A 17,601-nucleotide genomic window follows, 5' to 3' on the forward strand; every position below is an offset into this window, starting at 1 on the left:
CAGGTCAATCAAGTTCAGCTGAGAAGGGGTTACCAGAGAATCAGTTAGGATCAGCTGAGAGGGAGTTACCTGAGGACAATTAGGATCAGCTGATTCCAACTAATGGCTGCCTGAGACCTTTTAAAACTCTCCCCTGTTGGGAGAAGGAATCCTACTGCCAGTAGGTTAGGAGCAGCAAGACAGTGAGCCTCACCAGGAGGGGAGGCTGCATTCCCTCCCATAAGGGAGGAAAAACAAGCTAAAAAGAGTGGTGGAGAGAAGGAATGGACTTCTGCTGTGCCACCAAGAGGGATTATTTTACCCAAGCCTGTCTCACCAAAGACAAAAGCAGCTGAGGCTGGTGAGACTGAGAAAGTGCCTTGCCACACTGCCTAGTAAGTAGCCTCCCTTTTGGCCTAACTGGGAAAAATTGGTCAAGACATTTATTGGCGTATCCTCTTTTGCTCCCTTAGACTGTTCCATGTAGGTCAAACCTTGTATTGCGGGTTGGTGCATAAGTAATGTTATGCATAAGGAAAATTGCACAGTTTCCTTGGCTGTCATTTATTTCCAATTACTTTTAAAAAATAAAAACATTTTAAAAAAGCTGTATTAGTGTATTTCACATTAGTGTGAAACTGAAATTGTAAGCCTTCATTCATCTAAGTAGACCTTACTTAAATGAGTATTCCATATATGTCAATGGGGTGCAGACAGGGTGCAGAGCCCCTGTGGCTGCTCCAATGCCTAGGAGCTGGACATGCCAGCTCCTTTCAGTAGCTGTGCGGCGCCAGAGCAGGCAGGGAGCTGCCTTACCCCCACTGCGCCACTGACTGGACTTTTAGCGGTTGAAAAATGGACACTTGGCAAGCCTAATTCAAACACAGAACCACCACAAAATACACACATAGAACCACCACAAAATACACACACGTACAATTCATAACAAACACAGTCAAATGCAAAAACTTTACATCCACCCCAGCCAAATAACATTGTGATTAAAAGACATAGGTGTAGTTTGAAAATCCAAAAGGAAAGAGGATATTAGAGTTAGGATTTTGCATTTCAAAGCTGTTGCCAGGAATTGGATGTATGTGTTTTGAATAATTCTATTTAAAACTGAAAATGAGTTTATTGTGCATTTGCAAAGTCTGTGAATGAGTTTTGGTAGCAAAAAATCATACAATCCTAGAAAAACAGGGCAGGAAGGGACCTCAGGAGATTGCCTAGTCCAGCCCTTGGTGCTGAGGCTGCCCAAGACCATCCCTGTCAGGTGTCGTCTAACCTCCAGTGATGGGGATTCCACAACTTCCCTTGGAAGCCTATTCCAGTTCTTAACTAACTTTATAGTTAGAATGATTTTACTAATATCTAACCTAAATCTCACTCTCTGAAGATTAAGCCAATTATTTCTTGTCCTACTTTCACTGGACATGGAGAACAACTGATCACTCTCTTTATAACCGTCTTTAAGATACTTGAAGACTGTTACTAGGTCCCCCCAGTCATATTAGGAAAAAACTTTTTCACTAGGAGGGTGGTGAAGCACTGGAATGGGTTACCTACGGAGGTGGTGGAATCTCCTTCCTTAGAGGTTTTTAAGCTCACACTAGACAAACCTCTGGCTGGGATGATTTAGTTGGAAATTGGTCCTGCTTTGAGCAGGGGGTTGGACTAGATGACCTCCTGAGATCCCTGACATTCTATGATCTTTTCTCAAGACTAAACATGCCTGGGTACCCTGAAATGGACACACTACTCCACTGATAGCTCACCAGGGCAGAGAAAAGTGGGATAATCACTTCCTATGTCTTACATAAAAGACTCCTGTTAATACACCCCAGAATGATATTACCCTTTTTTTGCAACTGCATCCCATTGTTGGTTCGCTCATATTCCATTTGTGATCCACCCAGATTCTTTTCAACAGTACTATCATCTAACCATCCCCTGTTGTAGAAGCACATTTGATGTGTCTTTCCTAAGTGTAGTACTTTGCACTTGGTTTTTATTGAATTTCATCTTGTTGATTTCTGATCAATTCTCTAATTTATCAAGGTCCTTTTCCCCTTCTATTCCTGTCCTTAAAAGTGCTTGCTCCCTCGCAGCTTGGTGTCATCTGTAAATTTAATAAGCATATTCTCTACTTCATTATCCAAGTCATTAATGAAAATGATTAAAAGTATCTGACCCAGGACAGATCCCTGCAGCAACTCACTAGATACATCCACCCAGTTTGACAGCAAACCATGGATAACTACTCTTTGAGTATGGCCTTTCAATCAGTTGTACTCCCACCTTATAGGAATTTCATCTAGATCACATTTTTCTAGTTTGCTTATGAGAATGTCATGTGGGACTGTATCAAAAGCCTTTCTGAAATCAATATATATCTCATCTACTGCATCCCCCATCCAATAACGTTTCAAAGAAGGATGTGATTATCAGGGTCACCATTACTAAGTCACGTTTCCCCCACCGCTGCCTCCAGTGAGAGGGAGTCTTGATAGTGCTTAACTGGGTGTCAACTCCCTGACACCTCCAGTTTACTCACCACCCAAAAAATCTCCTCTAGGCTATGCCAGGCCTTGCACTTTCCTGCTGGTTAACCATAGGTGCATTCCAGTCTCAGAGCCCCTTTGAAGCATTCCCCTGTGATATCCAGCCCCGTCACTGGCCACTCACAACAACCATTCTGCATAAGTATCAATACAGTATTCATAATAAATGTTGGGATTTGTTATAAGTTTGAATTAGCGTATCTTTCAAGACAATTAAGATTCCCAAGATATTGATCAAGTATTTGAAAAAAATATATACCTTAATATAAACATGATTAAAAAAACCTCTAGTACAAAAAAGTTAGAAAGTGCTATGCTAAAATATACAAAAACACTGACATCTGTTACATGAATAATGTAATTAAAAAGAAAACCCAGAACTTTTAATTGTCCATGTGTCATGTAAATATTAGCATAAACAATAATGTAAATTGCATCTATTTATTTCACTGTTATGTGTACAGTGTTTTCAGATATTACATTTTTGAATAGAACATACTGTAGATGTAAATGATTTAAGTGTTTGGCAGGTGAAAACTATCAGACTTTTGAAACTCTAAGAAAAATCCTTTCCCTCCCCTAGAGTGATCACAACAATTTTCATATAGTCATAACTAGTATCACAATTAATTCAATATTAGTGAGTGGTAGTGAGGTGATTTGCCAGTTTCATGCAAAAGAGCATTGTGTGTAATGTTGATACGTTTGAAGGCAATACAGATCTAGGGCCAGATTCACCAGTATGCTCTTGCTTGCTCAGGCTGATTGTGCTGTAAACCCATTTTAGCTGGCCAGCTAACCGATGTTTATAGCTCCTGCACTTCAGGTGTGATTCAAAATAGTCAGAGTATGCTGGTGAATCTGGCCCCTAATCTTTTCCCAGATTATAGAAATAAATAGCATTATTTACAACTTCAATTATGATTTTTTAAAAAAATTACTAATTCCTTACAGGAACTACCGTTCTGTACTATGGCAATATTACACAGAAAAATCAGTGTCAGTGCTCTACGAGCATTTCATTTACATAAATCTCAAATTTTAATAATTACACCTTAAAGAACTTGAGACACATGGGAGATGAGTGGGGAACAGTTGCACAAAGAGTCAGTGGTTTCTTAATTATAACTGCAATGTTTTAAAATCTAAAATAATCTCTACCAGATGCCACAGAAAATGAGCAGATGGAGTTTGAGACTTACACATTTTACTGTAGGTTTCAAAGCCACATAGGAGATCTGATTCACAAACGTTGGGACTGTGCAGTCACATCAATATGAAGAAAAGATTGACAGTGAAGATTATCATCCTGAATGTGGACTTTATCTCTAATCCAACTGTATGTATTCCTCATGATACTACTTATTTCAAATACATTTTACATTATTGTTGTAGTGTCCCATTATTAAAAAAAATCTTAAAAATTAGTATGTACTTCTGAAGAGAAATAGTAGTCTTTTTAACAAGCTGTTTCCTTACCTGATTAAGTTTCTTCCATAAGTTGAGAACAGGAGAAAGCTCATTAGACCAGATTTCTCTGTCAAATTTGCAGCCAGCAGTTACTGACCTGCTCAGGATTCGAAGCTGTGAAATGACCTGAAAAATGAGAAGATAATATAAGGGGAAGGCCATATATATGCAAATCTTGAACAGGATTAGAAATGAGAGAAACACAAACTTCCTCCTTTATAAAAATACAACACAGAAGCAAATGAACTGAAATTTGTCCAGTTTTGTACAATTTTGTGTACAATTAATTTTTAATATTGTGATCTAAGCCAAACACAAGTCATCCCTAGACCCAGTTCTGCTAATTATTTGAGCCCTATTCATTTAAAAAAAAAATCTTGGCATTGTCCTTACCTCTGTCACATTCCTAGTGTCCAGTTATAAACTTAAACACTAATGAGGTTTGTAATTAATTAAAGCATCTCTTTTTCCTAAAATATACAACAAGGTTCAAAATTCTGACCTTAACAGCGCTCTGTACAAATGAAGGCACATCTCTTAGGTATGCACATCTCTGAAGGGACAGAAAGTCAATTAAAACTCATTTATTCTTATTTTGCAGTTGGACTCTGTTTACTTAGCTACCCATGCCTGCTCAAACTATTCTCCATTTATTTGAAGGAAAGAGAAAAATAAAAATGTTTATGACAATATGGATGATGAATTGGAGTTATAATTTAGCACAGGAATAATGTAATGGAGCGCTGGGAAATTCACCCTTAGTCCTCCTGTTTGTAAATATCTAGGGTGAACTGAGGGTGAAGTCCCACTGAGCTATCCCTCAGTGGTTTGAGCATTGGCCTGCTAAACCCAGGGTTGTGAGTTCAAACCTTGAGGGGGCCACTTAGGGATCTGGGGCAAAATCAGTACTTGGTCCTGCTAGTGAAGGCAGGGGGTTGGACTCAATGACCTTTCAAGGTCCCTTCCAGTTCTAGGAGATAGGATATCTCCATTATTTTTTGTTTGTTTTATTTATAACTCTTGGTCCCACTGAACTCAATAGCAGAACACACATGAATGTCAGTGGGGCCAATATTTCATCCCAACGTTCAGGATTCTTCACTTTTACAGCACAGCTGTTGAATTCCCTTTAAAGATATTTTTGTAATTAATCTTCCTTGATGGCATTGCAGTATGCCTCTGACACTACACGTAAGATAACAGTTTTGCTGAATATGCCAGATGATCTTCTGTTGATATGTTAGTTTAGACAGTCAATTCCTTTGTTTCCAAATCATGTGATTCTTGTTGTCTTTGACTTCAAAGAACTAAAGTTTGTAATAAAAAGTACATTAATCTTTCAAAAGGATTGGACTATTTAATTGTTGCATTCACAATCATGCACTTGAAGTCAAGTTGTTTCTGCATTTTTGATTGATTTTCTAATCTTGAAAAATGTGTAATGATGCAGTGTTTCATTTTCTTTTGTTTCCCTGATAAATTATTTTCATTTGCTTTGGCTGAACCAAAACATCAGCATCTAATTTATCAGCCTTGCTACAGCATGAGGCATCATTAATTGGTAGAGCATGGAAGTGTCGTTTTAACTTTTAAAATATTGACTATCATTTATTCTTGTTTTAAATTTGCCAAACATGACAGAAAATGAGTAAGGACTTCAGAGAAACATACACAGAGTGGCAAAGGCTTCATATGTTTTTAATTAGGCTAAAAAAGGCTTTAAATTTTTGTGGAAAATTCCCCATTTTATTTAATATTGTTTTAGTTCCTCAATTTTTGAAGAAAAGTAAATCAAAACAACGTGTTATCCTTTTGGACTGTACAGTAGAAAGCATAAATGAGGAAAAATTGTTTTTGTTTCATTATTACCTTGATAAGGAATTGTAACACAAAGTCCTAAGGAACATTGTTATCTGACTTGGGTCAGAGAATGTCACAATAAAATACATTGGTCCTGATCCTGCATCTTATAGTGGAAAAGAGACTTTTACTCAGGCACAGAAGTCTGCCTGCAAAAAGCACACTACAGTGCTCACCTCTTACTGCTTGCCTACATTTAATACTTAGGGTGAATGGCTTGATTAAATGTATCTGAAAAAGTACAGAACTGAAAACTATCACTTTGTTCTTAATTCTTTTAACTGAAATTATCAATGTGTTTTCAAATTCAAGGAGTATGTACCTAACCAAGAAAAACTTATTTAATTAAATATTCTTAAATTGTCTGTTCCTATTTTTCATCACTTCCATCTTTACAGGAATTCCCTATTTTTGCTAATTTGTTTCCTTAACATTGATTAGAGATTATTTTATTCTCTAGTCTTTTAACACCAACACCCTTAAAAGATGCTTTGGAATGTCTAGTTAATTTTATTATAACAGAAAAGATTCTTGTTTAACTCAGCCAAACTGATTTTTTTTCTGACTACAGTAAAGGCTGTTTTATCTGGCATGTTGGGGAAACGTGCAGAAAAAATATGGCAGGCAACCAGCATGGCTTAACAGAGAAATCCTCGGTGAGCTTAAACACAAAAAGAAGCTTACAAGAAGTGGAAATTTAGAGAGATGACAAGGGAGGAGTATAAAAATACTGCTTGAGCAAGCAGGGGTGTAATCAGGAAGGTAAAAACACAATTGGAGTTGCAGCTAGCAAGGGATGTGAAGGGTAACAAGAAGGGTTTCTACAGGTATGTTAGCAACAAGAAGGTGGTCAGGTAAAGTGTGGGATCCTTACTGAACAGGGGCGGCAACCTAGTGATGGATGATGTGGAAAAAGCTGAAGTACTCAATGTTGGTTCCCCCCCGCCTCAGTCTTCATAGACAAGGTCCACTCCCAAACTGCTGCACTGGGCAGCACAGTATGGGGAGGAGGTGAGCAGTCCACAGTGATGAAAGAATAGGCTAAGGATTATTTAGAAAAGCTGGACACGCACAAGTCCATGGGTCCAGATCTAATGCATCTGAGGACACGGACGGAGTTTGGCTGATGTGATTGCAGAGCCATTGGCCATTATCTTTGAAAACTCGTGGCCATCAGGAGAGGTCCCGGATGATTGGAAAAATGCAAATATAGTGCTCATCTGTGAAAAAGGGAAGGAGAATCTGGGGAACTACTGACCGGTCAGCCTGACCTCAGTCCCTGGAAAAATCAGGTCCTCAAGGAATCCATTTTGAAACACTTGGAGGAGAGGAAGGTGATCAGGAAGAGTCAACATGGATTCACCAAGGGCAAGCCATGCCTGACCAACCTGATTGCCTTCTATGATGAGACAACTGGCTTTGTGGATATGGGGAAAGAGGTGGATGTGATATATCTTGACTTTAGCAAAGCTTTTGATATCATCTACAACAGTATTCTTGCCAGCAAGTTAAAAAAGTATGGATTGAATGAATGGACTATAAGGTAGATAGAAAGCTGGCTAGATCGTCTGGGTCAACGGGTAGTGGTCAATGGCTCAATGTCTAGTAGGAGCATTGCCAGCAGATTGAGGGAAGTGATTATTCCCCTCTATTCGGCACTGGGTGAGGCCAATCTGGAGTATTGTGTCCAGTTTGGGCCCCCCACTACAGAAAGGATGTGGGTAAATTGGAGAGAGTACAGCAGAGGGCAACGAATATGATTAGGCGGCTGGGGCACATGACTTACAAGGAGAGGCTGAGGGAACTGGGTTTATTTAGTCTGCAGAAGAGAAGAGTGAGGGGGTATTTGATAGCAGCCTTCAACTACCTGAAGGAGGATTCCAAAGAGGATGGAGCTAGGCTGTACGCAGTGGTGGCAACTGACAGAACAAGAAGCAGTGGTCTCAAGTCGCAATGTGGGAGGTCTAGGTTGGATATTAGGAAAAACTATTTCACTAGGAGGATGATGAAGCACTGGAATGGGTTACCTAGGGTGGTGGTGGTGGTGGAATCTCCATTCTTAGAGGTTTTTAACGCCCAGCTTGATAAAGCCCTGGCTGGGATGATTTAGTTGGGGTTGTTCCTGCTTTCAGCAGGGGGTTGGACTAGATGACTTCCTGAGGTCTCTTCCAACGCTAATCTTCTATGATTCTATGAATGGGGGGTGAAAAATTTCAGTTAACTGGATGGAGGGAGTTTGGGGGTGTGTGTGTGTGGGGGGGGGGCAGAGCTCGGGATGGGGAAGGCGGAGGGGGTGCGGGCTCTGGGAGGGAGTTTGGGTGCAGGAGAGGGCTCCGGGCAGCAGGTTGGGGCATGGGAGTGAGTGCAGGGTGCCAGATCTGGGGGGCGCTCACCCGTGGCTCCCCGCAAGCAGCAACCTGTCCCAGCTGCTCCTAGGCGGAGGTGTGGCAGGCGGCTCTGCATGCTACCCCTGCCCCACGTGCTAGCTCCGCAGCTCCCATTGGCTGGGAACCATGGCCAATGAGAGCTGTGGGGGCAGTGCCTGTGGGTGGAGGCAGCATGCAGAGCTGCCTGCTGCATCTTCACCTAGGAGCAGCTGGGACAGGTCACTGCTTGTGGGGAGCCACCCGAGGTGAGTGCCCCCGGATCCGGCACCCCGCACTCCCTCCCATGCCCCAACCCGCTGCCCCAAGTCCCCTCCTACACCCAGACTCTCTCTCCCAGAGCCCATGCTCCACACCCCCTCCCATGCCCCAACCGTTGTAATTCAAATAATTTGATTAATATAAATGTTCAGCTTCAACTATTTGGGGGGAAAAATCTGTTGCTAACCTGTTCTGTAACTATTGTTATTCAACATGTTGCACATGTGCATTCCACTGTGTGTGTGTGCCCAGTGCACTTCCTTCAGAGATTTTTCCCTTAGCAGTATCCAATGGAGGCACCGCATGCATCCTCTATAAAAGAGTAGAGCCACTCCTGAGCCCCCTTGCTTCTTTCTTACTGGACAGACTGCAATACAGAGGGGATGGAGGCTGGGGCATGGAATGGGCATGTGTAACAAATCTCGAAGAACAACAGTTATGGAACAGGTTAGTAACTGTTCTTTCTTCTTCCAGTGAGTGCACATGTTCATTCTATTTGAGGTGACTCAAATGCAATTCAATCTGAAGGTGGGACTGGTGTTTGAATAATGACTGAAGGGCTACATGTCCAAATCTGGCATCATCTCTAGACTGCTGAGAAATGGCATATTGAGAAACAAAAGTATGTACTGAAAGCCAAATTACAGCTCTACAACTATCCAGTATAGGAACTAGAGCTAGAAAGGCTGCAGAGGCTGCATGTGAGCTCAATGAATATGCTAGCACTCTGTGCAGTGGAATTACATTGACCATGTCAGAGCAGAAACATATACAGGAGGAAATCCATGATGAGATTCTTGGTGGTAGTTGCAGACAGGATGAAGAGCCTTCCAATCTCATCCCAAACAGTTGTGAGGAGGACCTAAACAGTTTGGTCTCATCGAAATAAAATGCTTATGCTCTTCTAACAACCTGTGTGTAGTCTCTCCTCATCATTATGAGCATGAGGCTTAGAGAAGAAAGTTAGTAACTACATTGCCTGATTGATATTGAAGTGAGAAATTTTGGATGAGGGTGTAAGTGTAACTTGTCCTTTAGAAGACTGTATAAAGCAGGTCAGATACCAGGGCTCTCAATTCTCCTACATTCCTTGCAAAGGTAATTGCCACAAAACCAGGTAAGCCATTGGTTGAAAGGGTGGACCCATGAGCTTTGCTAACACCAGACTTAAGTCCCAAGGGGAAATAGGATTCTCTACTTGGGTATATAACTGGTCCAGACCCTTCAACAATCTCAGTGACGCGGGATTGGATTATCAATTGGAGGGTGGAAGACAGAAATAGTGGCTAGGTGCATCCTGATGGAGCTAATGGCAAAACAGCCTCCCCAACACATAGAATATCATTGCTGTGTTGTCCATAAGAACTAGTAAATTCTTTCCCTTTTCATAGATTAAGGCCAGAAGGGACCATTATGATCATCTAATCTGACCTCCTGTATAACACAGGCCATTGAAGATCATAATGGTCCCTTGATGTGGGGGAGGAAAGTGTGACGAGTTAGATGAATGGCTTTCAACTATCTTACATTTATACGGAGAGCTAAATCCTAGACAGACCAGAGATCTTAAGTCTGCAGAATTCCCCAGTGGGCTATCCAACCTCAGGTGGAAGCATCTATAACCAGAGTCAAAGTAAGTTGTGGAGGAACAAAAGGAACACCAACTCCTACATTGGATGGGTCCATTCACCAGTCCAAAGAGGCTAGGACTTGAGTGGGCACGTAAACCAACATAATCAGTGGATGATGAATCAGGGACTACACCAAGCTCTGCCATCTCTGCAGCTTCCCAGTTGCTGCCTGGCATGCAGAACCACATAAGTACGTGAGGCCATGTGACACAGATGACTGAAGCAATTATATGCTGTCATGCTAGGATGGGACTTCAGAGCTGATAAAATAGCCAGCACTGTCTAGAACCTGGTTTTCAGAATGATTGCCTGGCTTCTGTAGAATCTAAGACTGCTTCTATAAACCCTATTCTCTGAACATGTGAGCGGATAAACTTTCCCTCGCTGATTAGCAATCCCAGTGAGCTGAAAGTGGACTGTATCTTAGCCACACTGGATAAAACTTGGCTCTTGGATTGGACTTTCACCAACTAGTCATCCAGGTACAGAAACATTTGAACTTCTGATTTCCTCAGGAACACAGCCACCACTGCCATGCATTTTGTAAAAACACATGGGGCCACAGAAAGGCCAAATAGCAGAACTGAAAACTGACGGTGAGATTGGTTGACCATAAATCCAAGAAATCTCCTGTATCTTTTATGTATTGCCACATGGAAATATGAGTCCTTCAAGTCAAGGGCAGCATACCAATCAATAGGATCCAGGAAAGGGATAATTGAAACCAGAGTGACCATGCAAAGCTTTATTTTCTTTATGTATTTGTTCAGCCCTTGCAGGTCTAGTTTGAATCTGAGACCTCCCCATTTCCTTTTGGAATTAGGAAGTAACATGAATAAAACCCATTTCCCCTATGTAAAGGAGAAACTTCTTCTATGGCTCCAAACAGACAGAGATTATACCTCCCAAAGGAGAATTTTCTCATGAGTGGTCCCTGAGAACGGATGTGGAAGGGACATGTGGAGGGGTTAGAAATAAACTGAAGAGTGTATCCCAATTCCACGTGCTGAAGACCCACTGGTCTGTAGTGAAATGGGTCCAAGAATGTATCAAACAGGCTAGGTAGATGGAAAAAATATATAGGAGAAGTTGGCAAACTGATAAGCTGTCCTTGACAAGAATGTTAAAATGACTGGTGTTCCCAAGCTGTCTGGACAAGTTTGCAATGGATGAAAAAGTGGGCAGAGATGGTCTCCTCCTATAACTTTCCCCTTCCTCCTAGATTGGTCCTGCTGGTGAGGCACCAAGAAAGCATAATGGTGGGATCAATGTGAATGAAACTGCTGCTGCTTTGGGAGAGGAATGTAAATACCCAAAGACTTCACCATAGCCATAGAGTCTTTAAGGCTATGAAGCTCATCCTTGGTCTTCTGCAAAGAAGTGGAGTCCTTCAAAAGGGAGATTCTGAATGGTCTCTTGGATCTCCTAAGGAAGATCTGAGGGTTGGAGCTATGACCAACTATGCAATGTAATGGTCAATGCCATGGATTTGGCAGCAGAATTTCAGCATCCAATACAGCATGAAGTAAGGTCCTGGCTACCATATAAAACCCTCAACTACCAGTGCAAGAAACTCTTGTCTGGCCTCCTCTGGCAGCAATGCTTGCTGATTAGAAATATGGAGTTGCAGTCCACATGTAGAATAAACTTTTCTCACAAGGAGATTGCGCTTCTTTGCACCTTTTGATTTTGGGGTAAATGCCTGCTGACCCTAGTGTTCTTTTTTTGTTAACATCTGAACCTTGGGGTGGATATAAAAAAATTCAAAACCCTGTGAGGGAACATAATACCTTCATTCAGTCGTTTTAGCTGTAGGAGGCAGGGAAGATGGTGTTTGCCACCATAATTTTGTGGGCCCCAGAATAGCTTTATTTATGGTGAGTGCCACTCAAGAAGGCTCCACAGATCCCAATATATTAATCAATCTGTGTGAGCTCTCCTGAATTACTTCCATCTATATATCTAAGGAGAAAACTACCCTCTCTAGGAGGTCCTTGTGAGCCCTGTAATAATCTGGGGGAGGTGAGTGTGATGGGGCAAGGCCAGATGACTACAGTAAAGTAGTGAGGAACAGGTATGTTAGCCCCAGACTAAACAAATCATGGTGCCATAGTAACAAAATGGCAATTGCTCCAGGTTAATCAAGACACCTGGGGCCAATCAAGATCCTTCTAGAAGGAAGTGGAGACAACTAGATTGATTGGGACACCTGAAGCCAATCAAGGACTGGCTGGAAGTAGTTAAAAGCCTCCCAGTTAGTCAGTGAGGTGCGGGTGTCAGGAGCTATAGGAGGGAGCTGTGCTATTGGAGGAATGAACCAGAACAAATCTATATCAGGTGCAAGGAAGGAGGCCCTGAGGTAATTGTGAAGAAGATATTGAGTGGGGGGGCTGCTGTGGGGAAGTGATCCAGGAAATTGTACATGTCTATTTCCAAAAAATCAGCTTCCATAGCTGCTAATTTTAGGGTCCCTGGGCTGGAGCCAGAGTAGAGGGCGGGCCCGGGCTCCCCCCTCCCTGATTAATCACTGATACTGGGAGACAACAGAGACTGTGCGAGGTACGGTTGCTTCTCCTCACCTCCCTTGCTGGCTTATGATGAAAATGTCTCAGTAGACTGTGACCCTTGCCTCTAGAGAGAGAAGGGCTATGTGGAGGGTCACAGTGAGCCTCTGAGGCTAGCAAAATCCGTCAGGAAACGCAGGACCCACGGAGTTAAGGACAGAACTTTGTCACATGAGGAAACAGCAGACACTACCACCTTGCTGGGCGGAATGAGCCAAGGATGAGGAAGCCAAGGCTGGCTGAAGTGGAGCTTTCCCCAATTTCTCCAAAGGTGGATTCACTAGGGCAGATTGCTCATGTTTGGCACCAAACTCAGTACTGGGAGTAGCTTCTTGCGGCTCTTGACATGCAGCTTTGTGATGCCTACTGGAGACTGTAGAGAGGGGAGGGTGTGCAGAGGATCTGGAAGCAGGAGAAAACCACATGGATTCCAATACGAGCATTGATATGGCACCGGAGCCCAATTACTGCCAGATCCAGGCTCCCTACTAGCCAACTAATACAGACCCACTGCTGGATATCAACAGTAAAAACCCCTCTGAGGAGAGTGATGGCTTATGTGATGACCAGGACATAGGAGTCAGCTTCCAATTCAGACAAACTCAAATTATCTGATGAGAGAGGTGTAGTGCCTGGGAGCTATGACAGCAATCTGGAGAAGTTGGCATCAGAGATAGGTACCCCCTCATACAGTGCCTTCTAGAGGCTGAGTGTCTGGAGATGCCCACACTATCGGGTGCTGAACTCTAGCAGCTGGTAAGTCTGTATTGGTACTGGGAGAGACATCTCTTGAACCGTCAGCGAAGCAGACACCGAAAGACTCAGCAGATCACATGTTGTGGCATCTGTTGATGACACCAAGAGATTCTCCTGCTGCTGCTGAGCCTCAGAGGATGGCACCTCTGATTGGAGCTCCCTTAGAGGTCAGTCTCAATGGCACTACCAGCACTCATCTGCGATGCTATCTGCAGCAGGGAGTGTCTTGGCATTGAACACACTCTAACTTGCTCCGCACTTCATTTACTGTATGTTGATGCTAGGGACCTTAATCTCCTGGACAATTAGTTCCTCGATACAGTCTTCTTGAGTTTCTTCCTCAGTAATGGAGAAGACGACTGGTGCCGAGGTCTGCCATGTCAGGAGGGGTGCTTCTAACCAAAATAGAGGTGCTCGGTGTCTGTCCCAAGTGGGAAGGTTGTGAGGGTTGATGCAGGGCTGCCTCCATAAGAAGATGGTTTAGTCTGACTTCCCTGTCCTTTTTAGTCCCGGACTTAAAGTCCTTGCAGATTTGGCACATGTTCCTGATGTGAACTTCTCTGAGGTACTTTAGGCACCTGGCGTGTGGGTTACTGACTAGCATCAGCTTCTTGTGTTCATCACAAGGTTTGAAGCCTGGGGACCAAGACATATCACTGGTACCCAGAACCCGGGGGAACCGAAATGTATGCTATTAGTAAAATACTACTCTAAGACTATGAACTATTAAATAGTACCAAATATATACAACAGAAAAAACTAAGAAAGAAGGAAATACTTGCAGCAGCAAGGCAGCACACTCCCACACCTGGTAAGAAGGAACTGAGGGGGGTTAGGTGGCAGCTCTGCCCTTTATACCATCACTTGGCAGCAGAACACTCATGTGCCACCCTGATGGGTATCGCTAAGAGAAAAATCTCTGATGCTAATGCACTAGGCATGTATACACCTGAAGTAGAATGGACATATGCAATCATTTGAAGAAAAACTAATATTATGAGGGTCTAGTGTCTGGGTGGTCAAATATTAAAAGGTAGTGGAAGCACTTTCCTATTGTGTTATTCATTGCAGTCCAGTTGCAATTTTTGATTATAAAATTTTGATTGCTGAGTTTACCATGCAAAGCATATTCAAAAACACTTTTATTTTTGTTAATTAAAGCAATGACATCTGTTTGTGCCTTTTGTATTTTACTGAAGTGCTCATGAAAACAGACACTATAATACTCTTTTCAAAAGACATATTACTAAAATAAAATCCATGAACTAAGCAAAGAAATGATATTTTGTACTCCAGTGACTGTTCTGTACTGAAATGGGGCTTAGGTAATAATGTATGTAATAAAATAGTTTGGATCTAAGTGGCACCCTGATATAGTTGAAGATGCTTGCAACACACCTAGGCCCCATTCAGTTAAGCTTCCCAATATAGTACAGCATTTAAGCACATACTTAATAGGGATAGACTTAAGGCCATGCTTAAATGCTTTCTTCAACCAGGTCCATAATGAATACCACTGTCAGGGCTATAGAAGCCTTTTTCCTATTTAGGCCACTCTTCTACATGACAACTTATATCAAATATTCATAAAAACAGTAAAAAAAAATTAAAAAAAGAATGTTAAATTCCTTACCATAACTTTAAACAGAGTTAGCCCAGGCTCTCACTTGGGTATTCCCCAGGGCTTAATTTCAGCCAGAGCTGCCTGGAGCGGAGCTCTGATAAATATTTTCAAACCCAATGGAGTATTTGTAGCATGCCAGAGTGGGGGCTCTGGGAAATACTTGATGAGAATTTAAGCCTTGGTTTTGCCCCAAACTCCCCACCCTCCTGTCTACACTCAAAAACCTCTAACCCAAATTTAATGGAGTTTTCAACCCATGATAATTGGCTTGGTTGTTAGAGTGTGGGTTCTGTTTTCACTCGGGCTGGTAACCTGCTCTGCAGTGCAGACACAGGCTCAGTGACTCAAGTCTGACAGTCCTGTGTCTTCCTGCAATTCCCTCTGTGCACGAAAGGACTGATAAGTTCCCCCATAATTCACTGGAAAAGATCAGAGAAGCTCAAATAACCAGGGATATGCCCCGAGAAGTCCTAATGACACACAGTGAGGATCCAGTAAGTTGGGAAGGCTTTTCCTGTATGGCTATTTACCTGGGCTAACTCTGCAGACATATCCCAGTAATCTGAGTGGGGCTATCAAGAGTGACGGACGACACAGAGATGTTCAGTAGGTCTATGTCCTAAGTGTATCTTAAAAAGGAACTGGCTGCGATTCCACTCCCTACAATTTACTGGCAGTAGCAAAACTTCAACAAATAAACAATGAGGCTCAAACATCACTTCTTCTTTCAATCCATGCTCCTGATGATTAGCTAAGGGGGCTGGGGACTGCAGGATAATTTCCATTCTGAAATACTAAAGATCAGTATCTTTAGTATTTTTAGGAAGAACAGTGGCAGCTTGATATTTGAAGGGAGGGACCATTTCTACATCTATTGAATTACAACATTCTCCACTGACTCCACAATATTATTATCCCTAATCTATGTTTGGATTAAACAACAAGAAATTATCTCAACAGATATAATAAGAATATTCATTCATAGCAGTACATTTTCTAAGTGTTGCATAGAGTTTACCTAAGTGACTCCCATTGACTTTAGCAGCTGTTCTGTTTCTAAACGGTCATGCAATGCACATCTATAATGTACACATAAACATTATAAAAAACGCAGAATTAAAATGAGCTGAAATACAAACTGACTGAAAACTCTTTACAAAATAAGGTTGAGTGACAGCCTCTTGATGGAAAGCTGCACAATCTCCAGCAGTTAATCACAATTGAAATTCTGACGGTTAAAACAGATTTATAGCCACATCACAGAATTTATGCCCAAGATGGCCAGTGGTTTTTCATACAGAGGATAGCAATTAAATTACTTAGTCTGCTGAAGTAGTTTTTCAAATGACCAGGGGATATTTTTATGATCAATGCACAATGTATATCATTGTAACAAAGAATGGCATTTAGTCGAAGTGCTGACCTAACAGGGAATCCTTCTAGTCAAATGCCTTCCACCGCACAAAACTAAATTTCCTAGATGTGGATCCAAAATGAGGTTACTCCTATATTCAGCTGAGCAGCACCTCTAAAGTACCCTGGGTTGTGTGGAGGGCTCCAGATTCAGGGCAGGTTTTTCCTGCGCCTCTGCTCTGAATCAGAGCCACTCCACTGGATCAAAACCACTCCACATTGTATTAGGTCTTCTGCTGCCCTTCTTCCCCTCCCTTTAAAAGGAGCAAAGAGAGGCCTCTGAGGGTGTGACATCTTCCTCATCCATCCCTCCAAAAACAAAATCCATCTATCCAAACACCAACTCCAAGCTGATGAATATAAGAGAAAGTTACTTACCATATGGTAACAGAAAGTTCTTTGATATGTGTGGTCCCTACCTGTATTCCACTGTGCGTACACATGCACTCCATGTGCCCAGAGTCAGAGAATTTTGAAAGCGGTGTCCGTTAGTCTGCACATGTGTTCTGACTCATCTCATGCCTCTGAGCAAGGAGATTAACTGCCCCTCCAGTAACTTCTCCACCTCAAATCACAGAAAATACAAAGCAGAGGGGAAAGAGGGTGGTTAGTGGAATAGTGATAGGGACCACGCATCTCGAAGAACCTCCAGTTACTATAGTATAAGGTAAGTAACTCTCTTTTTATTCAAGTGTTGGCCCTTGTGTGTATTCCACTGTGGGTGATTGACAAGTAGTACTCAAACAGAGGAGGTGGAGAGGTCATAGATGGCAGAGCAGAATGAAGGACTACAGTTCCAAAAGATTCATCAGCAGAAGAGTCCTGTACCAAGACATAGTGTCTAGCAAAAGTGTGGACTGAGCTCCACGTAGCTGCCTTACAAATATCAAGTAGAGGGACCTCTTGAAGCATCACCATAGATGTTGCTTGTGCTCTTCTGGAATGAGTTCCTACCCCATGAGAAGGGGAAAGATTAGACTGATAGCACAGTAAAATACAGCCTGAAATCCATGTCAAGATTCTTTGAGATATGGCCTGACTCCTGACCCTTTCCATTATAGCAACACATAGTCTAGGGACTTCCTGATTGTTTTC

At 42.2% G+C, this 17,601-nt stretch overlaps 1 protein-coding gene and 1 long non-coding RNA gene across 4 annotated transcripts in view; one reads left to right on the top strand and one right to left on the bottom strand.

Moving 5' to 3' along the window:
• Positions 1-17,601, bottom strand: part of DYNC2H1 (dynein cytoplasmic 2 heavy chain 1) — a 418,528-nt gene that overhangs the window by 87,973 nt on the left and 312,954 nt on the right. For all 3 annotated transcript variants that reach the window (XM_024099590.3, XM_024099589.3, XM_024099588.3), the window contains one exon: positions 4,023-4,139. In XM_024099590.3, the coding sequence (XP_023955358.2) occupies positions 4,023-4,139 (117 nt within the window). The remainder of the gene's footprint in view (positions 1-4,022; positions 4,140-17,601) is intronic.
• Positions 237-11,511, top strand: LOC135980920 (uncharacterized). Its single transcript, XR_010597860.1, has 3 exons — positions 237-374; positions 3,760-3,882; positions 11,372-11,511. It is a non-coding gene; the product is annotated as an uncharacterized LOC135980920 (long non-coding RNA).

This window comes from Chrysemys picta, chromosome 1, assembly GCF_011386835.1.
Source record: "Chrysemys picta bellii isolate R12L10 chromosome 1, ASM1138683v2, whole genome shotgun sequence".
NCBI lineage: Eukaryota > Metazoa > Chordata > Testudines > Emydidae > Chrysemys > Chrysemys picta.